Here is a 21742-nt window from a genome sequence, read left to right on the forward strand (position 1 = left end):
CAAAATTGACCTGTCAACGGTTCGAAAATATCCTAAAATAAAACAGTTGCAGAAGATGAGCATGCCCGAAATAAAAGATTCTTGTAGTAGGAATTTGTTTAGATTCCAATGATGGTAACTTTTCTAAGATAGTTCTTAAGAACTAACTTACAATTTAAATCTAAGAACATTTAAATCTAAGTAATCGGCAATTTTAACATTTAAACATCTTAAGTAGAAATGAGAGGGATATAAAGGGCACGTACCTGCCATTATGTTTAAAGAAACCGTTTTCACAGAGCTCCGCACCACACATGTAACACCCGAAACACTCCGGATGCCACTTCACATCCAGAGCTTCTATTACACGTCCTATTACCCAGCCACCTGGTGAAGAGTGTTTATTTAATAACTCAGTCAAATATAACAATTATAATTAGTACATGCTGCTTGGACTGCAGAAACCAACACATAGTCATAAAATTAGTTACGGAAGTTTGGTTGGAATTGATTCTAGAGTTCTAGTATAGATGTCCAGATTGCTTTAGGGTAAGAGTCATATAATATTTTAATTCATGTGTAAGATAATACCTTGTAATTAACATGTGTAAGATTTTCAGAGCACAACACAAATATTTTAAAACCTTGCAGCCTGCACTTAATCTTGTAGAAAATGTAACCGGAATGTTCTAGAAATTATCGCTGGAGAGATAATTCCACCTATTATATATTCTGTGACGCACGTGCATTTTCATCCAATTATCATGACTTGGAATGAATTGCGTTGAAACATTGCATTAACTCATTAAGTATAATGCGTATTTAATAGACTTGGAGCACGATTTACTAACTACATACCTCGTTTAACAGATTATATTTGAGTACAAAAGTATTTACCACCTACAATCTACATACCGCTAGGCTCTAAAAAGCACATTTTTTATAACCTGCATACCGCTTCAGTACATTACTACTGTTACTCTCAAAATCCGCTCACCATAAATTATGCAAACGCCTTAAATTTCAACTATGAAACCTTAACGGGAACAGCAGTAGAACTTAGAAGCCGCAACTATATTCAAAAAAGCAACTTAAACAGCATTGTAACTAAATCACAATTATTATATTTCTAACTAAACAAACTAAAGCACTAAAGTAACTAAAGCACCAAGATGTGAACGTACCACAAGTGAAGCACATGGGAGCGAAGTTGACAGTGTAACAGTTGTGACAGTAGGGTCTGTCCTCGTGCTCGTAGAACACGCTTTCCTGGGACGGGTCGTTGGGGTCCTTGAACGGTTGGAAACACTGCACGCACCTGTAAAAATATATTATTAGGGATTTAAATAGGGATATAATTATCAATTAGGGATGTAATTGTGAATACTAGTAGGGATATTATAATGTTCAGATCTTACAATACATCGTTATCTGATGTGTATGAAGTATGAACTGATGCAATGAGTGTCATGATTGGAGTGCGCATCTTTGAGTTACAGTCAAGTCAGTCAATGCATTGTGGTATTGATACGAAATTCCGTCATCAGGTGATCCGTATATTAAAATTGATATGTTAATCAATGAATTGAGTTTAAATATTTGGAATGTCGAGTATAAATATTTTGATCGAATTAAGCGTATTATTTATACTAAGAATAGAGTTGCCCAACACTTACAAAAAGCAGGCGGAATGCCAGAACAGACCACCGCTGCACACAATAAAAGCACTCTTCTTAAACCCCTCCCTACAAACATAACAAGCCTTCTCCAGCTGGAATATCCTCTTATCACCAGGCTGGGAGACCCACACTTCGTTCTGGAGATCCACATCGTATATGAACATGGCTGGGATGTCCATCTGCGCCACCTCCATAGCATCCTTGATCTCTGACATGACTTTGGCGTGCTGCTTGTGGATGTAACGGGGAGTCTGGATGTCTTTGGTTGTGTCCTCGTTGTACTCTATCTCTGGAGGAGGTGTTGGGGGTTGGGGAGGTTCTGGTGTTGGTGCTAGTGTTGGTGCCTTCGCTGATGGTTTGATGGAGACTCGCCGTTTGAAATCATCAAATAAGGACGATTTTCTCTTCATGGAAGTTGCTTTTTTGTTTTCAATCTTTCGAAGTTCAGATAGTTGTGGTACTTCGTCTAGGATATCACCAGCGGAGTTAGATCTGAAGAGTTTCTTTGTCTTGCCTTTCTTCTTCCTCTTCAGCTCAGGACTGTACTGAGTTTCAGTGTTCTTGTATCGAGGCACCTCCACATTCATAGAATTATTTCGATCCAAGTCGAGTTCCAAATTAATGGAAGATTTACGGGCAGGATCAAGTGGATCCTGATTAGCATTGTTGGGGACCGGGGTTGTTTCTCTGGAGGTGTACTCAGAAGTTCTTCTAGGAAGGATCGGGCTATCAAAAGCAGATACACGTCTTGTTCTATCTGAAAACGGACTAGACGGCCCTGTACCACTATCAGTCTTCTCGATCAGCTTCTCTTGTATCCTATTAGCTATCCCATCACACAAATCATCCAGATCCTCGAAGAGATCAGAGAGAGTGGACTGGGCTGAGACCCTGTTCTTCACATTAGTCCGGATCACCTCCTGGAGATGCTTGTTTCGCACTTTCTTGCTCAGCTGCACCGTGGCCTGTGTAGGACTGATCCTCTCAATGTCCAGAGCGTGCTTGTCAAAGTAGTCCACCTCTTCTGGGACCAGCTCGCTGTAGTCACTCTGGTAGGAATCACTGTGGTTATATATCTGGCCTGGTTGAGAAGAGGTAGTTGAAGCCAGGGAACTTCGAGACGATCTATTATGTTGTGGCGTGTTTTGAATAGCTGGCAGGGAACTTCGAGACGACCTGCTATGTTGCGGCGTATTTTGAATACATGGCAGGGAACTACGATATCCTCTGCTATGTGGCGTGTTTTGAGACGCACAAGTGCTTTGGGATGCACAAGTGCTTTGAGATGTGCAGGTGCTTGTGGAAGTTAAGCTGCTCTGAGAGGAGAAGTGCGCTTTCTGGTTCTCCAGGACGTGCTCAAGTGGGTCAGGTCGCGTAAGGTGAGAAAACCTACCAAGATCAATCAGATCGATTATGTTTTGGTCCAGCACTAAATCGCTTGTGTCAATTGGCGGCTGAAACTGAATCTGGCTGATAGGCGTCCTATCCATACTGACTTTATTCTGACTAGTTCGCTCTAGGCTATTCCAATCCGAGAAACCAGAATCTTTGCTGTACCGGTTGCGATTCTCCTCGATAAGGGCCTTCTTACGGCGAATAGTGCCAGTAGCATGGTGAAGCTGCAATACGTCGTGGAAGAAATTATCAGGAGTCTGGCAGTTCTGGTCCACTGAGCATTTCCGGGTATCGAAAGCGAACCTCACATCAGCTCGCTGTTTGGCCTTTTCCCTCTCGAGGTAGCGGAGCGTATCCTCGTAGTTTCCTCGCACTACAAACTTAAAACAGTTGCCTTCACCAGCGTGTTCAGCCACAGGTTCAGCCATCTACAAACACAAATGTTTATAATCAGTGATGTAAAGTTATAAAGGAATATGTTATTGAAATGTAACAACGTAGAGTATCGAAATAAGTAATGGTTATTATTATTATCAGGTCTACGATTTTTAGATTATATTTTAAATAACGACTTCGTATAACAACTTCAAATTACAACTTCATGCCACAAACCTATATCACAACATCAGGAGCTAAATTACATTTCATGTACGACTTCCAGTGATAGCCAAGGGTGCACCATGGCATTGAAACAATTACTGGTGATATGAACTCTGAAGACCTACTGACTGGCAAAATAACAAAGTAAATGGAATCGCGTGTACAGAACCGAGGATGAAGCTGAGTTTTAAACCTTAAACAAAGCCTCTAAATCAAGTTAAAAGCAATTTTAACTTTTAACACGTCCTGTTCAGTGTTCATCATCTACAACAAACAATAACTGCGCGAGTGGAGAAGCCCATTAAGTTACTCAGCAATACAACAGAAATCAGTTTATATAACGATTCGATTGGCTCGATAATGTATCTAGCAACATTGACTTGCTAGTTGGTCTAATAAAGGGTGATCAATGTTGAAAATTAGTAAGACCTAAAATATAGAATTAGAAGCTGAATCTGAACAACAAATAAGCCTAAAAATAAAACTAAAGCTGCTCACGATCATATTTATACAAACTGCGACCTCTAAAGCGTATTGCCTGCTAAGATAATGATTGCCACCACAAAACATAATACCCTTTATCACGACACAAAGCTGTAAAGATAACAACATGGACTCCACATACGGTGGAGTAACGGTGGAGTTTACTGACAGGCAGTGATAACAAAAGTAGTGATAACAACGTGGAGGACAATAGGTGGGGTAAAGGTGGGGTAAAGGTGGAGTAGAGCAAACTGACTGATAACAATTTGCAGGACACAAACTGGAGTAAAGCTTGCTAACTGATAACAAAGTGTACGACAAAAGAGTGCGACAAAACAGCACAGAGCATTGATCTGTGAACGTATGTGATGTACAGGAAGGAATATACTAGTGCTGGAATGTTGCTGGATCTAACACCACTAGGAGTGGCTTGATGACTGACCTACGGCTTCTCATTTCCTGATATGATACAGGTTTCCTCTCTTCCTCCACTAAAATTGTACTCTAAAGTTTCGTGCCATGGACCCTGATTTAAAGCTATTATGTCTGAAATGTTTCATGACGTAGAGCACAAAATTGAGTAAAGCTGATGAAATGATGAACTCCAAATGTGTTGTCAAAATGTGCAGCGCCTCCAGAGCTTTGAGGGCTCAAGATAACCGATATGCAAGACAGCATGTCATTAACCCTATTGACACTTGCTGATAAGGAGATTCCAGGGCGATCAACAATATAGGTGACACAAGATAAAGGGAATTATAAGGACTCTGGAAGCATTTGTAAAGTCCTATCAAAATATATATACACCGCTATATATTGCACCCAAATAGATATTACCCCGGGTGACCCAAATAGATCTGTACCATAAACACTGTTATAGTACCTCATGATATGGTTCCAAAGAAGGGTAGGGCAGTAGGGAGCCTTACAATATGATGAAGATAGCAGTAATTATGGCATATGTCGGCCGTCGGGATATGTGGTACATATTAGGTCGGCATATTCACATTTCACATATTGCTTAATCACTGAGTTAGGGGTTTCTGTCGGTACATTTGTAAGGGATGAGCAAGGCACGGCAATATGCTATACGCTTCCTGTTACGACCCAGTCGCTTCAAAATATATAGGCTGGCCGGCTGGGCAAATGTTGACGCCTAAAATATTCTCCTAGCCAAAAAGAGACGCCAAAAATACTGAGCAGGCCAAAAAATAACGCCTAAATTATTGAGCTTAAATTAGTGATCTCTCTACAAATGCGCGATCACTTTATATCTAAGAAAACCAACAAAAGAAAACAACATCCCAGTAAAATTCACTCTTATTACTTATACGAGAACAATCGTACTACCGAATAAGAGTACAGTTCTGACGAAAGCAGCAGGGAGTTGGCTAGGTTACGTCTCTAAGACAAAAAGTATTAGTGTAGGCTTTTTCTAATTAGACTATTTCGCAAGACTACGGAGTACGGACGTGTCAAAAGATGAGTTGCAGATGAGAACAAAAGAGAAGGAAAGAGCGATCAGCCTAACATTGATCAACATCAAACCAGGGCGTTGCATTGTCATTGATTGTTACTAATACTATACTAATGCTTCAGTATACTAGTGAAAAGGGGACAATGGTCGCATTAATGGACATAACATTCGATCGTATTGCTTGAGTGTTACAGCAAGCAATACGGTTTAACGGTTGATGCCGAGTGCCGACCATATTATGATTTGTGCTTTCAACGTGACCACAATTTGAAGAATGCAGCTGAATGAGATTTCGATATTGCCTATATAATAGCAATGTCTTCCTATATATAGGAAGACATTGCTATTATTATAAATTGCTATTATTATATATAAATGCAGCTAGTTCAAACTGCTTTTCCCCCCTAAAAATGAGAAAACCAAACCATCACGGTATCTCAGGATCTGAACGATGTATGTATCTACTGTAGTAGATGTAGTAAATGTATGTATCTACTATCTACTGAAGCTGATACAAGAAGGCTGTCCAGATAGCTATACAATTAAAATGGGAGAAATTTGGCGTATAACTGATTACAAACTCAGTGAAGCAAATGGACTACAATTCAACAAGTTTAATCAAGTACTGCAATTATAATCAGTTTAATTTTAAACAAATGTGCTGCTCAGCATACTAATCATTGGCTGCATAATGCAATTATACATAATATGCGGTTAATCACCGCTCATGAAATGTTATCTATTTTCTCAGCAGATTACTTATCAACCTTTGATTATACTATGCTATTTGAAGCGATTACTAATTGAGATTAAGATTTTAAATGCTGTTTATCGAGATCCTCCCTGGCAAGGAACCATCAGAGCCACAGAGCTTTAAGTTGTTTTAAAATCATACCTCAAGCTTTCCAGGTTTTAAATTCGTGAACTTGCCCGACGTTAAAACAGAAGTTGTACGTTTAAACAATATATACTACATGGATACTGGATGCCCATTGCCCACTGTCCATTCGTCCTGACCTCAAACAAAGATACATCAAACAACAAGTCCACGTGTGGCAACTGAATTCTAAATACAGGGGACTAGGGTAATAACTGAGTTGGTGCTGACTGGTACCGACTAGTAACCGAGGAAACTAGTGTTCATTTTGGACGGAAAAGTCATTCGAGAGAGATGAGCTGATTTACTTGTAATTTAAACTGTTCAACATCAGTTAGCGCTTGTGACAGTTCAGGTGGGGCAGAAGGTGCTATTTATAGAATACAGAACTTGAACAGGAAGCTTGACTGATTGCTTAGGTGCCAATTTCCATAACTTTACAACTTTCAATATCTATCATGTGCATGGACTGTTCACGTTAGTTATAATATTGGCGGTTGTTTCTTGGCGCCAATATAAGTTTCACTGACCAAATTGCAAAACAATATCGACACAATATATAATATCGCATTATGAATATTAGACCGAAATAAGACTCCGAAACGAATGCTTGTTTTAAATCAGGATATAACCGTTTACCATATAGTTTCATAAACGTAACTTCAGAATAAATAGTGAAGAACGCGTTTTGTCTCAGTTCCTCACTAGGCTAAATCACGCACTTTCCGATCTAGACTCTAGATTCTAGAGGTAGTGGATTCGAATCTTAGTTTTGCCCTATTACATAGACCGTCCTTGACGTCCAAGGATTCCTTGGGTTTATACACTTACAGAAGCCAAAAGGGAAACCGTTATAATATAAGGTTTTAAATGTGTAGCTTCGCTTCTTGTTAATGGCTGGCCAAAAATGAACTAAATGGTGTTTGCTAGCCAAAGTTAAATAGTTAAATAAGTATCTAGATAAAAACACGTGGGATCAGGATTTTCTCACTTGTTACATGCACCGTTCTCAGAAGATGAAGCACCAGATTAGCACTTTAACATAGCTCTGTATTAGTATTACTAATATATTATACAATACATTAGTAATTTACTAATACAGGGCTAATAAGTATATAATATTATATACTAATTTAGTATTGCTGAAACACTATGTAGATACAGTATATCAGTTCAACGCAGTTCACCGCCTGTTTTCTCCACTCACAAGTAAAGATTCAGACAAAGAGAAAAGAATCAATCACAACTCAAAGAGCTCAGCGGTGAAAACCATCAAAAAGACCTTATCAAAGAAGGATCTCACAGTGTGGCAACATAGACACCACATTCCACAGTAACCACAAACATAAACTCCACCTTTTGAACTAACCGAACTTATAAAGACGCATAATCCACGCATAACGACGCTTAATACACCACGAGGCGATTAAACCATAAAACTGGGAGGATACCAGATAATATCAAATTCCTGGGAAAATATTCCGGGACTCACAACACATCCTAGTAGTAAGTAGACTTTCGGACAGTCTCAGCCAGCTCGGGCAGTCGCTCAGCCAGCTCTGGCAGTCTTAGTCAGTGCACCTCAGACTAGTTGTTGACCATGTACCACATACCCCCCTCTCACAATGAAGCCTCTCCCGATCATCTCTTGAACTCCTTCAAGACCTGAAGTGTTGGGAACCTGGTCCGGAACCAGTGTGCGGTGAGCACCTCCTCCGCAAGAAGTCCTGAAGTGGAGGGAAACTCTTCCTCCACAAGTGTGGAAGAGCACCGGAGCTTGGTGTGATGCAGGTCCCGACACGTCGTCAGCATGAGGGTGGTATCTCACAGTAATGTGCTCATATCTTCTTGTGCGAGAGACTGTGGTCACGTGATCTACCAGCTTGTGTGTGGTGGTTCAGAGAACGTACTGGTTATGTGATGTGTTCTAATGTTAGATTGTAGTGCTCATGTCGTGTCTGAAGGGTTAGGACCCGCCGTCTCTCGGCTTTACTCTTATCATTAAAATTCCGTGGGAGGGATGATAGTTGTGGTATGCGATGAATAATATGCTATTATAATTATATCAGATCTGGATACTGATTGGGAGGTGAACCATGTTGCAATCTGATTGGTTCAGCTGATGGCTGATTTTATCGCTGTGACATGTCATGATAATATGGTTCATTTCCCCGCCAGTATCCAGATATAAAAATCAGTATCTTTACTTCTTTCGTGTCCTAAACAAGTTAATCATTTATTAGGTTCGAAAACTGGAATCAGAAAACAAGTGCTAGTCAAACATAGATTCAATCACTGATTGGATCAGCAAGAATGTAAATTGTAAATAAAAGTCAATATAAAAGTTGTAAATAAAGTAACAAATTGTCATATTGAGTCAATAAGCAAGCCAACAATTAGTTAGGACCTCCCTTTGCAAAGAAACCCATCATAGGTTGACTGTTGATAAACTTCACCACTAAAAACGTCACTCCTCAAATTATATTGCGACTGTTATAAATTGTTATAATAACTAGTTATAAGTTGTTGTAGTGAAGCTGTCGTAACAGATCGTGGCTTGGTGATTGGTGAATATAGTGGCAAATAGTGAGACAATAAAGAAATTATCAATTAAAATCATTAAACAATCATTAAAATATCAGCCATAATAAATAAAATAAAATAAAGTAAATAATAAAAGACTTACACGAAACATTCCTCGTGCCAATGTCCGTCGTTAGTTGTAATGATAGCCTTCCTGTTGACGTCTTGTAAGCGCTCTTTACACAGGAAACAGTCCTTCTTAGAGAGATCGTCCTGAGATTCAGCGATACTGCGGAGCAATAAATTCAGGAATCAAGTACAACTAAAAATAACGGATATATAACAGTTTGCTTGATATACCAGCACACATTTTTTGGTACTTCTGGGAATCAGTGGAAATCACGTACAAGTGCAATTTCCTCTGCATGACCGTGGCTGTTAATTAGCTCTGCATGATTAGTGATGCTAATCAGTACAAAGGGGTGGTGCTACTGGAAACATCCGGCTCTTATTATACAGAACTGTCTTGGATCTTGAAACTTTTGTAGGGATTCAAAAGCTGTGTTTCTATGGATTCAAATTGGATCGCATGTAAGTAGTTCAAGCATTTTACTATCCATTTTCCATGGTGTTCAGACTTCAGAGATTAAGCAAGTTTTCTTTTGTATGGATTGATAGTACAGAACAATAATACATTATCTGACAGTTGCAGTTGGTTTTATGCGAAAATTAAGTAGATTGGATTTTTTGACTTATTCTTAAATTTTTATTTTGAAACAGAAGCATCTAGCTGTTTCAACAAGTTTTCTTAACGATATACGGACAGGCTCGTAGAGAAGTCTATTTCATAATTTTCAATGAAATTTTTCGTCTAAATTTTGCCAATTTTCGAGGCAGGTTAACCGAAAAAAAATTTCGTTTGCAGAAAAAACATTCAACAAGCTAGGACCTTTTTCAATTTCGTAATCAATCCAAATTTGAAACGAAAATGATCGAATCTTAACAACAGGTAGCTCCTTACATTCAGATAAAGACCAAATTCATTGTTATTTAAAATTGATGCGGAGCCATCAATCATGTAAAGCAAGCTTAAAAACGGATAATGTCCATTGTAAAAATGACAAAAAAACCTGCTTGAAGTTGAACGCAACTTGCTGGACGTGACCTTCACTAGCTTTGAGTTCTCAGAACATTTTTTTCTATCGAGAAAGAAAAGAACTGATTCAAAAATAAACCGAAGAATGGCAAACATTTTTTGGCCAGCTTACACTTGGCGCCCCGCAGTGATCTAAAAAACAAGTGGCTAATTTAATTAGCTCAGGTATTTTACACTAAATACCAAGCCCAAAAATTAAATCGAGTTTTCCTGTCATATGTTTCTAACCACATACATATTATAATGATCATAAAGTTGTTTTAAATCGTAAATTCTGGAGATATTTATTATCGTCATTCGTCACGCACAGATGGATTATAGAAGACAAAGAAGTGCTCGTCACGTTTAGGTGCCGATTTCTCACACCTCCATTATGGGATGTACAATGTACAATGTACATTGTACATTGTACATACCACGATCAAAATAACACCACGAAACTATGGCGACAGACTCGATGACTCAGTATATTAGTTTGTTTAGAAATTAACTTTTGATTACTGCAGTGTTCAAGTCTAGATTAGGTTTTTCAAAGCAGATTATTCTAGCAATATATTGTACATCAAATCTCACGTACTGGTAGATTCAGATTTTGGCACAAATAGTGCCCAAACAATCAGAGAAGTAAACTATGTACATTTTGTTTTCAGATGACTCTTGTCTGATACCGACTGATACACATTAACGTGAAGTAAATTGAATTTCCAGTTATCCCAGACACCAATAACATCTGCGACTGCAATAAACTTAGAGTACAGACTACAATACAAAGATGTCTTAATTAAGTTTAATGTAAGCTTAAAATATATTTTAGATAAGTTTTAACTTTTATGTAAGTTCTAGATCTAAGTTAAAAGTAAGTTCTCAGTAAATATATACCTGTCGAAGCCGTTGTATCCAGAACCGTACATGCCGTTAGCACCAGGAACTTCTTGTTGAGGCAGGTACACGCTAGCTCTGTGCAGGCCTGGAGATCTGCCGTCTGGGGTGCCTGGGGAGACAATATGGGTTAGAATTAATATGAAAATGTGTGGGGTTCTGGGGAAAATGTATGGGGTTCTGGGGGAGAAATAGATTAATGTTCGAGTTGGAGGACGTTTACCCCGGCTCTAGGTAGGTGGGGTCTGATAATACAGGGTGGGCGGTGGCCCAGAAGTAACTGCCCACACGCAACCCTTTAATAACTCACGTAATTCTTCTTAGAATTGCACAGAAATTTCAGAGATTATAGATATGGGTCAAACTTAGATTTCCTGAACGTTTCGTCAAATTTAACTAATTACTAATTACACGCCAATCCCTCTTTTTCGGTTTTGTCACCATAAAGTGAGAACGCTTTCAGCTAGGAACTTCAAAGTTTCTAGACATATTTGGTTTGATAATTGAAGTGCTTTCCCAAAATTCAAGTTGGTTGTTCACAATTTGACCGAGTTATGACCCTTTTAAGATATTGCAGATACGTGATTTCGTCACCCAATCAGTAATCTCATCGGGAGCTATTCGCTAGCGAGCAACAGTGAGCCTCATTAGGCGGTAACGAGCATGTTGGTGGATGACAATCTGATCACTTTGAGTGAATACTGTATAAGTCGGAAAAAGGGGTGAACTCAACGCTTCAATGAGACAAAAATGTTGAACTTGAAGGAGGGTAGGGGAGTAGCTAAAAGGAATGTAGCTAAAAGGAATGTTACATGTTTTGCTAGACTATCATGTATTAATTCTCGATGACACTCAGTGCAATTAAATGAGGTGTTATGAGGGTACTCAATCAGTGTAAAAGAGAATCAGAGATATGGGGCGAAAATGTTGCCAAATTTTGAGTAGCCTGGGCCCTGGGGTATGGTAACAGAGGAGGGAACACTTTGTGGATTAACCAAACATATTTTTACATCCCCATCACCAACGACTCGGCCCATTGCCCATTTACCATCACCCATTGATCATTAATTACTAAGTATCACCCGGCGCGGCTTCTTTTCTACCTGGTCTTGGCAACATACATTTTTGTCTGCTGGAAGTTTCTATATATCGATATTATGTAGCCGATATCAAACAACCACCATTACTCAACACAAGAATTCCATACTCAATACCGTACACAATTACACATAGTTTCGTCTGGATGCGGGTGTGATACTTATCCCAAAGGTATAAGTCGACAATAATGTGATTTTGTAACATCGGGGTGTCTGTGGAAGTATGGGCATGGTAAGGAGAAGAACTGTCACGTGGGGTAAGGATAGAGGAAACATCACGTGATCTGACAACAACGTGTCACGTGGTGTAAGGATAGAGGAAACACCACGTGGTGTCTGACTGTTTTACAACTTCAGCTCAAACATTGTCGTGGCGATCAATTAGCACTAAAACTATACACGATCCAAGAAGAACTCAAGTCTTTAGTTTTACCAAGTGATGACTGATGACATATCATCGGTAATCTTTATCCACCAACACATCAGAACACTTCAAATTCATCAGAACACTTAAAACAGTGCTTCTGATTGGTAGAAAACTGAGTGACATGGAGTAAGTACGGTTAAAGTGGACCATCCAACTTACTATTCTTCCTCCTGGGAATAGGTTTATCCTCCTCCGGCGGAGAGCAAGGAGCACTAGGAGTAAGAGGGGGCTGGTCGATAACCCCCACATGAGTAGACCGTCTTTGTCCCAACCCAGGATGCGTCTTCCAAGCACTCGGTTGAAGACTGAACTTTCGAGACTTCCTATTATCAGCTCGACGCTCCGGGTCGTGGGTATCCTTCAAGAACCTTTTGAAATTAAACATGCTGACGACTTTTCACGAAACTGAGCTTGGAAGTTTCCAGAAATGAGTCTAGATCCGACAAGAAAGAAAACAAAAACCCCGACACTACGATAAACCAGCTCGTAGAGGACGTCCACACTTTATACAAATAGCGAACGCATACAACAAACAATACTACTTTTATAATAATACACCTCTCCTACAACATGATATCCTCATAACATGATGTGTGGGGATCAGTAGCAGTACTGTAGTAGCTGTTTGGAGATGGGGGAGATAAGAGGTCGTTAACGAGGGTATGGCTTTATGACGTGATGGCGTCACTTCAGGTTGTCTTTCTAACGGCTAGCCTGGGTTCAGCAGTTCCCTTCAGTACCTCCCTCCGTTCAGACACTGGTTGTAAAGTGTGTCACGTGACTTCGCAACTCTATCTCTTTTAATGTTTAGTATCTAGATTCTAGATGTTTTTGAGGCTGCATTTGCACTTGTGTGTTTGTCTGGCAAAATGGGTTTATAGAACTCTTATCTTTGTGAATGTCCCATAGTTCACAAATAAGATGCCGTGTTAAACGAATATACATTCCAGAGATACCTTTAACTAAATTCGATTTAAGTGTTACAAAGTATATTAGAGAATAGAGAGTCTACATCCATAACACGCACACACACACACACATGTACACACATTCCAAGAATAAATAGGATCACCGCTCTGAAAACAGAATTGGCACCACTCCAAGAGAAACTAACCTTCAACTGCGCAGCTATCTATGCAAATATGTAGGAACTTCAAATACCCAAACTCTACTCAAAAGCAATGTTCAAACATTAGACAACAACAAAAATCGCATCACGAAAACAAAAATCGTGAAAGAAATATCACTGCCAGTTGCCACCATGAGCCGCAACAAAGTGAATTGAAGAAGGTTCCATGTGAGAATGAGAAATACGTACAGCGTGTACACAGACAGGTATTAATACTGCACAACAACTAGGAGAGAGAGAGAGCAGGTTTAACTCTCCTGATCAGTGTATATTAGCTGGGGATTAAACTATTATCCTGGTGCAGTTCAGAATTACGGGATATGAGAACAGGTAAAGATCTGCACGATCATTATAAAACCTGTCCAGGTGGGAATTTAAACAATGTGAGTTGTGTGTAGTGCTAGGTAGTTCTGCTTTTCTTGTTAAGGAGTTACAGTGGAGATTCACGGCCGGTTGAATGGAGACGGTGTGAACTTTGATAACAAGCAAACGTGTGGAAAACACAGAGTGTCTATTGAACGGAGACAGTGGTGGTCGAAATGAAGAGTGCTTGCCTTTGATGAGGCGCCAAAACCAGCCACTAGTGCATTAAGCAGGAAAGCAGTAGCACAGAATAGAAACATTTACTTCTCTCTCTTTTAATCAGCCGAGAACAGCATTAAAATGCATATGATCTTGTTGCTTATTTATGTCTTAGTCGTAAATAATTTTTAAATTTTCAGTCCGTTCCCGCTATTCACAACACTGCATGATTACTATTGGATTTACTTAATCCCATCATTCATAGTCATAACAAAAATTTAGTAGTCATGTAATAGCAATGTAATAGCAATGTGATAGCAATGTAATAGCCATGAATGTAACCCAGCACATTATTGGCGGCTAATCTTTGGAAATGATTCCAAACAAACACAAAGCTAGAATTCCATGAGTACATTCCGATTGTGTACTAGCCAGTAACCATGATATGTGTTAAGATTCTGTTACAATAACAATCTCACCGTAGCCATAATCACTGTAGTCATAGTCAAAGTACAACCCGGACCCGACCCAATCATAGTCATAGTCGTGACTATTGACAGGTGACAGAGGAGGCCTTCTTCTCTGTAGTGATGGGGCTAGAGGAGGAGGAGGAAGAGGTGGCCTGCCTCTCGGCTTGGGAGAACATTCCATAAATCAGAACAAAGATATATCAGGATCAAGATTCCAACTACGCAAACGAACACACAGTGAACATTCTAAATAATCGTGAACCTTGGCAAATTATTCTATACCTAGTTGAAACTCCATGAGGGTGCATAGGGGTACATTATGAGTGTGAGACGTGAGTGTAAAGGGTAACAATTCTATTCACTATGCAAAACATGTTTTTTTCATCTCCTTCAATATAAATCTTACCATAGTCATAGTCATAGTCAGAGTTCAACCCAACCCAGTCGTAGTCTAAATCATAGTCATGAGATTGAGCCGGTGACAGAGGGGGTCTCCCATTCTGAGGAGGGCTCAGAGGGGGTCTCCCATTCTGAGGAGGAGGTAGAGGTGGCCTTCCTCTCGGGATCGGGGAGTCACAGTCCATGATAAATCAGGGATGCTACATTACAACCCAGCAACGCAAACGAACAACAGTTTAAAACTTAACCCCAGCCGTATTTATAACAAGGTGGGGACTCCACATTTTAACCTACAGATCATATAATATAATAAAACTAGCAGCAAATTTAGAGAAAGCAAGAATGTCAAACCAGCTCGGGAGAGAAGTAAAGGATGAGCCGCATGAGAGAGATAGAACAGCTCTCTTTCTCTCTCTCTCTCTCTCTCTCTCTCTCTCTCTCTCTCTCTCTCTCTCTCTCTCTCTCTCTCTCTCTCTCTCTCTCTCTCACACGCAGGTTCAGATAAATTCGATTACTTTATTCTGGGTGGTAGGTATCGGATTCACCGTTGCGTCATGAGAATTTACATTTTGTAATGCAATTATTGATAACAGGTATATGTGGCTGATGAGGACTGTAACAAATTAGTTCCGGCTAACTTCAGGGGAGTGTACAATGTATATCCATTGTTTTGCATTTAATAGTGTAGCGTATAGCGTGAGATATTCTGCCTGTACTAATCAATATTGTATTTTTAATGGTAAAAATAAGCACTGATGAATGGGACTCACTCAAATTAAAATATAAGATGACTTAAGTTCAAGTCAAGACTCTCTAACTTATCGCGTATAATACTCAATTTCCGTGCATATCATATTTAAAAACTAAGGGACCGGATATTTCACGAACACGTCATTCTTAAAATTTGATTTTCCCTCATTCTTCCAAATTGATTTTCCCTTAAAATAGGGGGGGGGGGGGGGCCAAGTGGATATTTGTAGATATTTGTAGATTAATGTAGAATGGATAATCCACGAAAAAAGTGGATGACATTCTACAAATTTATACATTTATCTCCAAAAATTCAGTAGAATTTCTGGGCACATATTTGAGTTTACATTTTTTGTAGATAAATGTAGATATTTGTAGATTATTGTCAATGGATAATTCACGAAAATTCTACAAATTCTACAAATTTATACATTTATCTCCAAAAATTCAGTAGAATTTCTGGGCACATATTTGAGATATACATTTTTTGTAGATAAATGTAGATATTTGTAGATTATTGTAATGGATAATTCACGAAAAAAGTGGATGACATTATCCAAATATCTACAAATATCCACTTGGCCCCCCCCCCCCTAAAATAGAAGCGTACCTCATCTTGTTCCTCAATCAGAAGTAAGGAGTTGATTGAATTTGAGAGACTTTTTGAAGATATAACACATAAAAGGTAACTCATTTGTCATACTAAGACCTCAGGAATGTTTTAAAAATTTATTTTCACGCGCTAAAGACTTAAATATAAAAATAAAACTCCGCACTCACCTACCAGGCCTTCAGTTTGCTGATACGGCATATTGTTCCTTCCTCAAATGCATTTCAACAATCAATACATCTATCAGCTAGTAGGTGTGGCACATAATTTGACTGATTTGGGACCTCTACCGCAACAAACATGATAAACAAGGGACTGAAGCAGATGCCAAATTTAGGCGCAAAGCCTGGTAAGGCAACATTGCTCCAATTATCACCGCACCCCCAAATACGGAGGTGCTTGTGCGGTATCATCTTGACCGCATTTCATTACGACTGAGACCAAGACTACCAGGATTCAGTGTGTTCGAATATTTCTGGTACATTTCGAACATTCCCGAGAATTACGCTCGACGAGCATACTTAGACACCAGGAACAGAGTATCGGCAATAGGCATGCTAGTCGGTATTGGCACTTTTAAGCTTGTAGGAAAAAATGACATGCATTCCGGATGAATTTGGCCTCACTTTGATGTCTTCACACGGATTCTACACAAATCTTTATCTCCGCCTTTGAGAGAAAATATTTTACAAATTCCATCTCAACGCAAGAATGAAACATGTTGATTAAGCTGAATTAGAAATAATTAGTGCTGCTTGCGAAGTGCGTGCCGGCAAATTGGCAGACAAATAAACGTCAATTCGGCTATAATCAACTTTTAAACCAACTTTCAGAACAATGTACTCGGCTTAACAGATCCCTTCACAGTGGTATGGGGATTTTCTTCAGGATTTTATTGGGGTAAGGGAATTTATCAAGCATAAAATATGCTGATAAAATGTCTGGGATATAACATCATATCATCATAGTACGAGAAAAGCTTTCACATTAATTACCGCTACAATCAATTGCAACCAAGCAGATCACTCGATTGACACACTATCTTTGAGTTTCACAGCGTGGAGATAGAACAGGATAATATACTGGAACAAAGTTATGTCTAGCTGAAAACAACACGTCCCAAACAAAGGTCACGTGACATTGAAACCATACAAAAATGTCCTCAATCCTAGTCCAAATAATATAAGGACAGACCCAACCCCACACTTTCCATCATTTGAAGGTCCACCGAGTTGTGTCACGCCGCAACAGAGCAATACAGACTGTAAGCTAAACAGAAGGGGCAGCAATGGAAGTGTTATAACCGAGGCAATCTTGAATTCCATTACCCAGGAAGCCATGTGATTCCCACAAGAAGATCCAATGAATATTTTTAAATTGTCTACCCAACCTAACATCCCACATTGTAGCCCCCCCCCCCCCCCCCCCCCCGGCCCCTGTGGTCCCCCCCCCCCCCCCCCCTCAGAATAACTATTAACTTACCAGGAGTGACAGGGGTTGAAGCCCCAGTTCCGGGTCCGTAGCCACTGCCTGGATACCCAACACTTCCTGGACTCTGTTGGCTCAGGTTTATGTTGAGGTTGCTGCCGGGGGTGAGCAAGGAGCTGGACCCACCGAACGCTGATCCGGCTGGTCCTCTGTTCCACGCCAGGTTACCCAGGGATCCTGGAGGGAGATGTTGGGTTAGCAGTGATTGAGGTTCAAATATAGAGGTTGGTTTTGGATTTATACTTCGAACTCTGAGATTTGTCGTTTGAAGTCAAAATATTATGGCGGTTTTGATATAATATCTTCGTATTTTTGAATCGATTTGTAATGATTTAAAAATCATCTTAGGGATAAATATCTTAGAGATATCAAATTAATTTTATATTATTTTCAATAACCTTTCTTTTTTACATTAGTATGAGAGGTCTTTACAAACGCTAACGTCGGCATCATCAGGAAACCAAGAAAACGCTAGAAACAGCTAAACGGCAACTCAATGAAATTTGGAAAGAAACCAAAATTTAAACGTCAAAATAGGTACAATCTAAAACAAGGAATGATTCCATGCAGGAACTCGGCTATGGAAATCAAATTATAGCAGAGCGAACCTTACGTAGAACCAATACAGACAATGATATCTCCAAAACAACCCCAGAAAGGTGAAAATTATTTCAGGCATTCCACAGCCATTAGACATGTACATACAGCATACTAACATAGCATAACAACCCTAATTTAAATGTCTCCCCGGAATGTTGTCACCGGTAAATGAGTCTCATTAATCGGTGAGGGGGCTGCCAAAACATGCCTGGTACAAGTCTAGAATAGAAGATACGTGTAATGGAATAGTATTATTAGATAGGCCCGTGTCTAGATATTGGATTTTAGAGATTGTACGTTGGTGACTGAAATTCTAAACCATCGATCAAGGAGGAAACTTTGTGAAGCGGAAATAAGCGGTTATATCTTGTTTGATTCCGGATCATATTACAGTAAATTCCGGTGGTTAACGTGAACTCCATTAGCGGGAGATATTAGCTTAATCACTTTAATGAGGATATATGAGGGGAAAAAGCAATTTTGAAAGGAGGGGTTCGACAAAATTCCGGGAAAATTTAATAATCATTAAGAGCATTCCAGTCGGTTTCTTGTGAGCTTCATTTTCAATTCTAATTAATGGAAAAACCAGGTTGAGTTTTTTCGTGTTACTACGCTCCACCGTAAAATTACGATTGAGTATCTGAATCCACAATACATCCTGGTTCATTTCATTCAATGTTTTTGGTGTGAAAATGGTGTGCGAGATGGTCACTGAACTTCCTGTGAAGTCATTTGGGCTGGGCAGATTTGGTGTGTTTGCCCTGAAGGGATTACAAGAAAAGCATGGGAGAACTATTAGTATAATGCAAAAATGCATACGACGGCTGACTAAATCAGTACAAAAGAAATACAGATGACCTAACCAAAATACTTAAATTCGATTTAAACTCTCAGGATGTGAACAAATGAACTATACTACATTAATTGCAAATTAGTTAATTAGGGTTACTAATTAAATTCATAGCCCTAATTTAATTAAATCCTGCATATTTCTTTCAGGTACTTAAAATGGGTGGGACACAATGGCACTAATAAATATAGATTAAGAGTAGGAAAACAATGCAGGCCGTTGTAAACCCAGCATAGAGGTGGTTCTGTTGAAAATACTGCACGCTGCACAGTGAATGACACTGCCATTCCCCATTAACCAAAACGCAAACAATAAACAGGATAGAGCACAATCAGGTAGCGGATCTCTCCTATACTCGAACAATACGAGATTTCAGAGGAGAGGTTATTATAACTGCAGGTATACACAGAAATCAGAATCTATGGGAATGTACGAGATTCGTGCCTTTAATTATTGACAGCTAGTGCACTGCTAAGAAAAGAAAAGGAATGCGCCAATTTTCATTGAGATCAAATTCAGCCCCGCTTTTGCTATGGAATACACCTGTTCACTCGCTCCCACTAAACACACTAAACATCAAATTAAGGTACCAGGGGTATGGTAAACTGATTGCAAATGTTGAAATAAGGTTAAGATGATGGCTAAGGGAAGTGACTGATCTATTTTAGTAAGCACCTCATCTAATTCTCTTCTCCCTCACAACAGTAAACATGCGCACCAAGTAATTGTGGGGTTCTTTGTTGGAGTCCATCAACCTCTACCTGTGTACCGTTCCTTGATTCCTCCCAATTGAGGTTTCATTTTAATTGTGCAACAGTCAAGTTGGCAGTAGAAATAATCAACATTTGATCAGACATTAGCAGTTACAAAGAAAGATATCAAAGATATAACATTCAATTGAAGATATGACCAAGAGATATCTGTCCTGCAGAAGGTTTTACAGACAAGTTTGAGCGTGATTTAAACTAAAAAGAAGATTGAATTAGATCACACGTAGGTAGGCTGCAAGGAAAAATTAAATTTAAGCTTATTATGACGAATAAAACTACAACACTTAGAAAATGGGTGTGGCTTATAGATTGAGCTAGACACTGGATAGATCAAAGTTTTTGGATTTAAAGCTGTTTTAACCTGGTAATGATATTATATTCAGTAGTAATTACATAATATGCGAAATAAGTGTTATCTATACTGTCGTTTATAAAAATAGTTGTAATTCTTTATATTACGTTGTCGATAAAGATCGCATATATATAGATATCGAATTTATTGGCAAGGGAATTATAATATAATTCACATAATTCCCTTGCCAATTAATTCCGATAATTGCAATCTTTACTTAATTTACATCTAAGTCAAAATCACATGCAAATTGAACACTACAACGGCCAACGGTGTAGACTGTAGAGCAATGGCTTGTGACTAAAATTCGCACAAATTATCAGCAATTCACAGTTCACATAACCCAGCATCCTGAACCATTGTGAATAAAATCAAGCCAAACGAAGGCGGCCCTAAAAAGGGCGGCTTCTACAATCACCTGGACACAATGAAATGGGAGCTGCTACTCCCACTGTCTACACTATATTACTGTCTACCCACTAATCACCACAAATATTTTGACAAATACCAAAGTAAATACTGTGTTCGTCACACGAGAAACGTTATGTACGGCGAGATTTGCTTGTCAGTTGAAGTCAGGGGGTCAGGCGAACATTTAACACTTTAAGATCAACATGCTACACAGGTCTGAGGAAAGGACAGGGTGAACTTTGCTTGTCAGATGTGGCCACAAACAACTCAATTCACACATAAGACCATTGTGTAATATTACAGTGAATGGTCGCATTACAACAATTAAGTGTCCGAGACGAAAATGTCCACAATTTCAACGTGCTCAGTTTTTTGAACATAGAAATGTAAAGAATATTGAAAATGTAGAATAATTTAAAAAATAGAACGTCGATAATTGATCATCTGCACTAGAAGAGAAAAAAAAACAATTCAAATCCACCAAAATACAACAGCATTCCACCTCTACAAATAAGAATCCACCTTAGCCCCGTAACACTACTCAACGTAAAAGAGCGCAGGCTTCAGAGACAATATGTTTGGAAAGTAGCATAATATAATAACAGCATAAACAAGCATATCATTAGGTTGCTCTCACAGCAGTATTGTTTTAGCAGCTTGTGCCTTGTACTAATTTGTATATTATTCTATAGTGTGGTAATAATACACTAGCTGCTTATGATTTATCTCTTAACAAGGATCACTATAATATTAGTTAATGGTGTGAAGAATATAATTATAATAGGTACTTTAAGAAGATGTTTCGAGAAGAATAGAGAC

General features: G+C 39.0%; 1 protein-coding gene across 2 annotated transcripts in view; it reads right to left on the bottom strand.

Moving 5' to 3' along the window:
- The window catches only part of LOC134818368 (LIM domain-containing protein B-like), a 33230-nt gene that overhangs the window by 3555 nt on the left and 7933 nt on the right, over positions 1–21742 (bottom strand). The window contains exons 8-12 of one of the 2 annotated variants that reach the window (XM_063827884.1): positions 17935–18117; positions 11049–11160; positions 9177–9302; positions 1164–1297; positions 246–366 (exon numbers count right to left, since the gene is read on the bottom strand). In XM_063827884.1, the coding sequence (XP_063683954.1) occupies positions 246–366; positions 1164–1297; positions 9177–9302; positions 11049–11160; positions 17935–18117 (676 nt within the window). Of the gene's footprint in view, positions 1–245; positions 367–1163; positions 1298–1655; positions 3489–9176; positions 9303–11048; positions 11161–17934; positions 18118–21742 lie in introns of those variants that run through there. The other variant, XM_063827883.1, reaches the window with a different exon arrangement.

This window comes from Bolinopsis microptera, chromosome 7 (assembly GCF_026151205.1).
Source record: "Bolinopsis microptera isolate Bmic1 chromosome 7, MBARI_Bmic_1.0, whole genome shotgun sequence".
In the NCBI taxonomy this organism is placed as follows: Eukaryota; Metazoa; Ctenophora; class Tentaculata; order Lobata; family Bolinopsidae; genus Bolinopsis; species Bolinopsis microptera.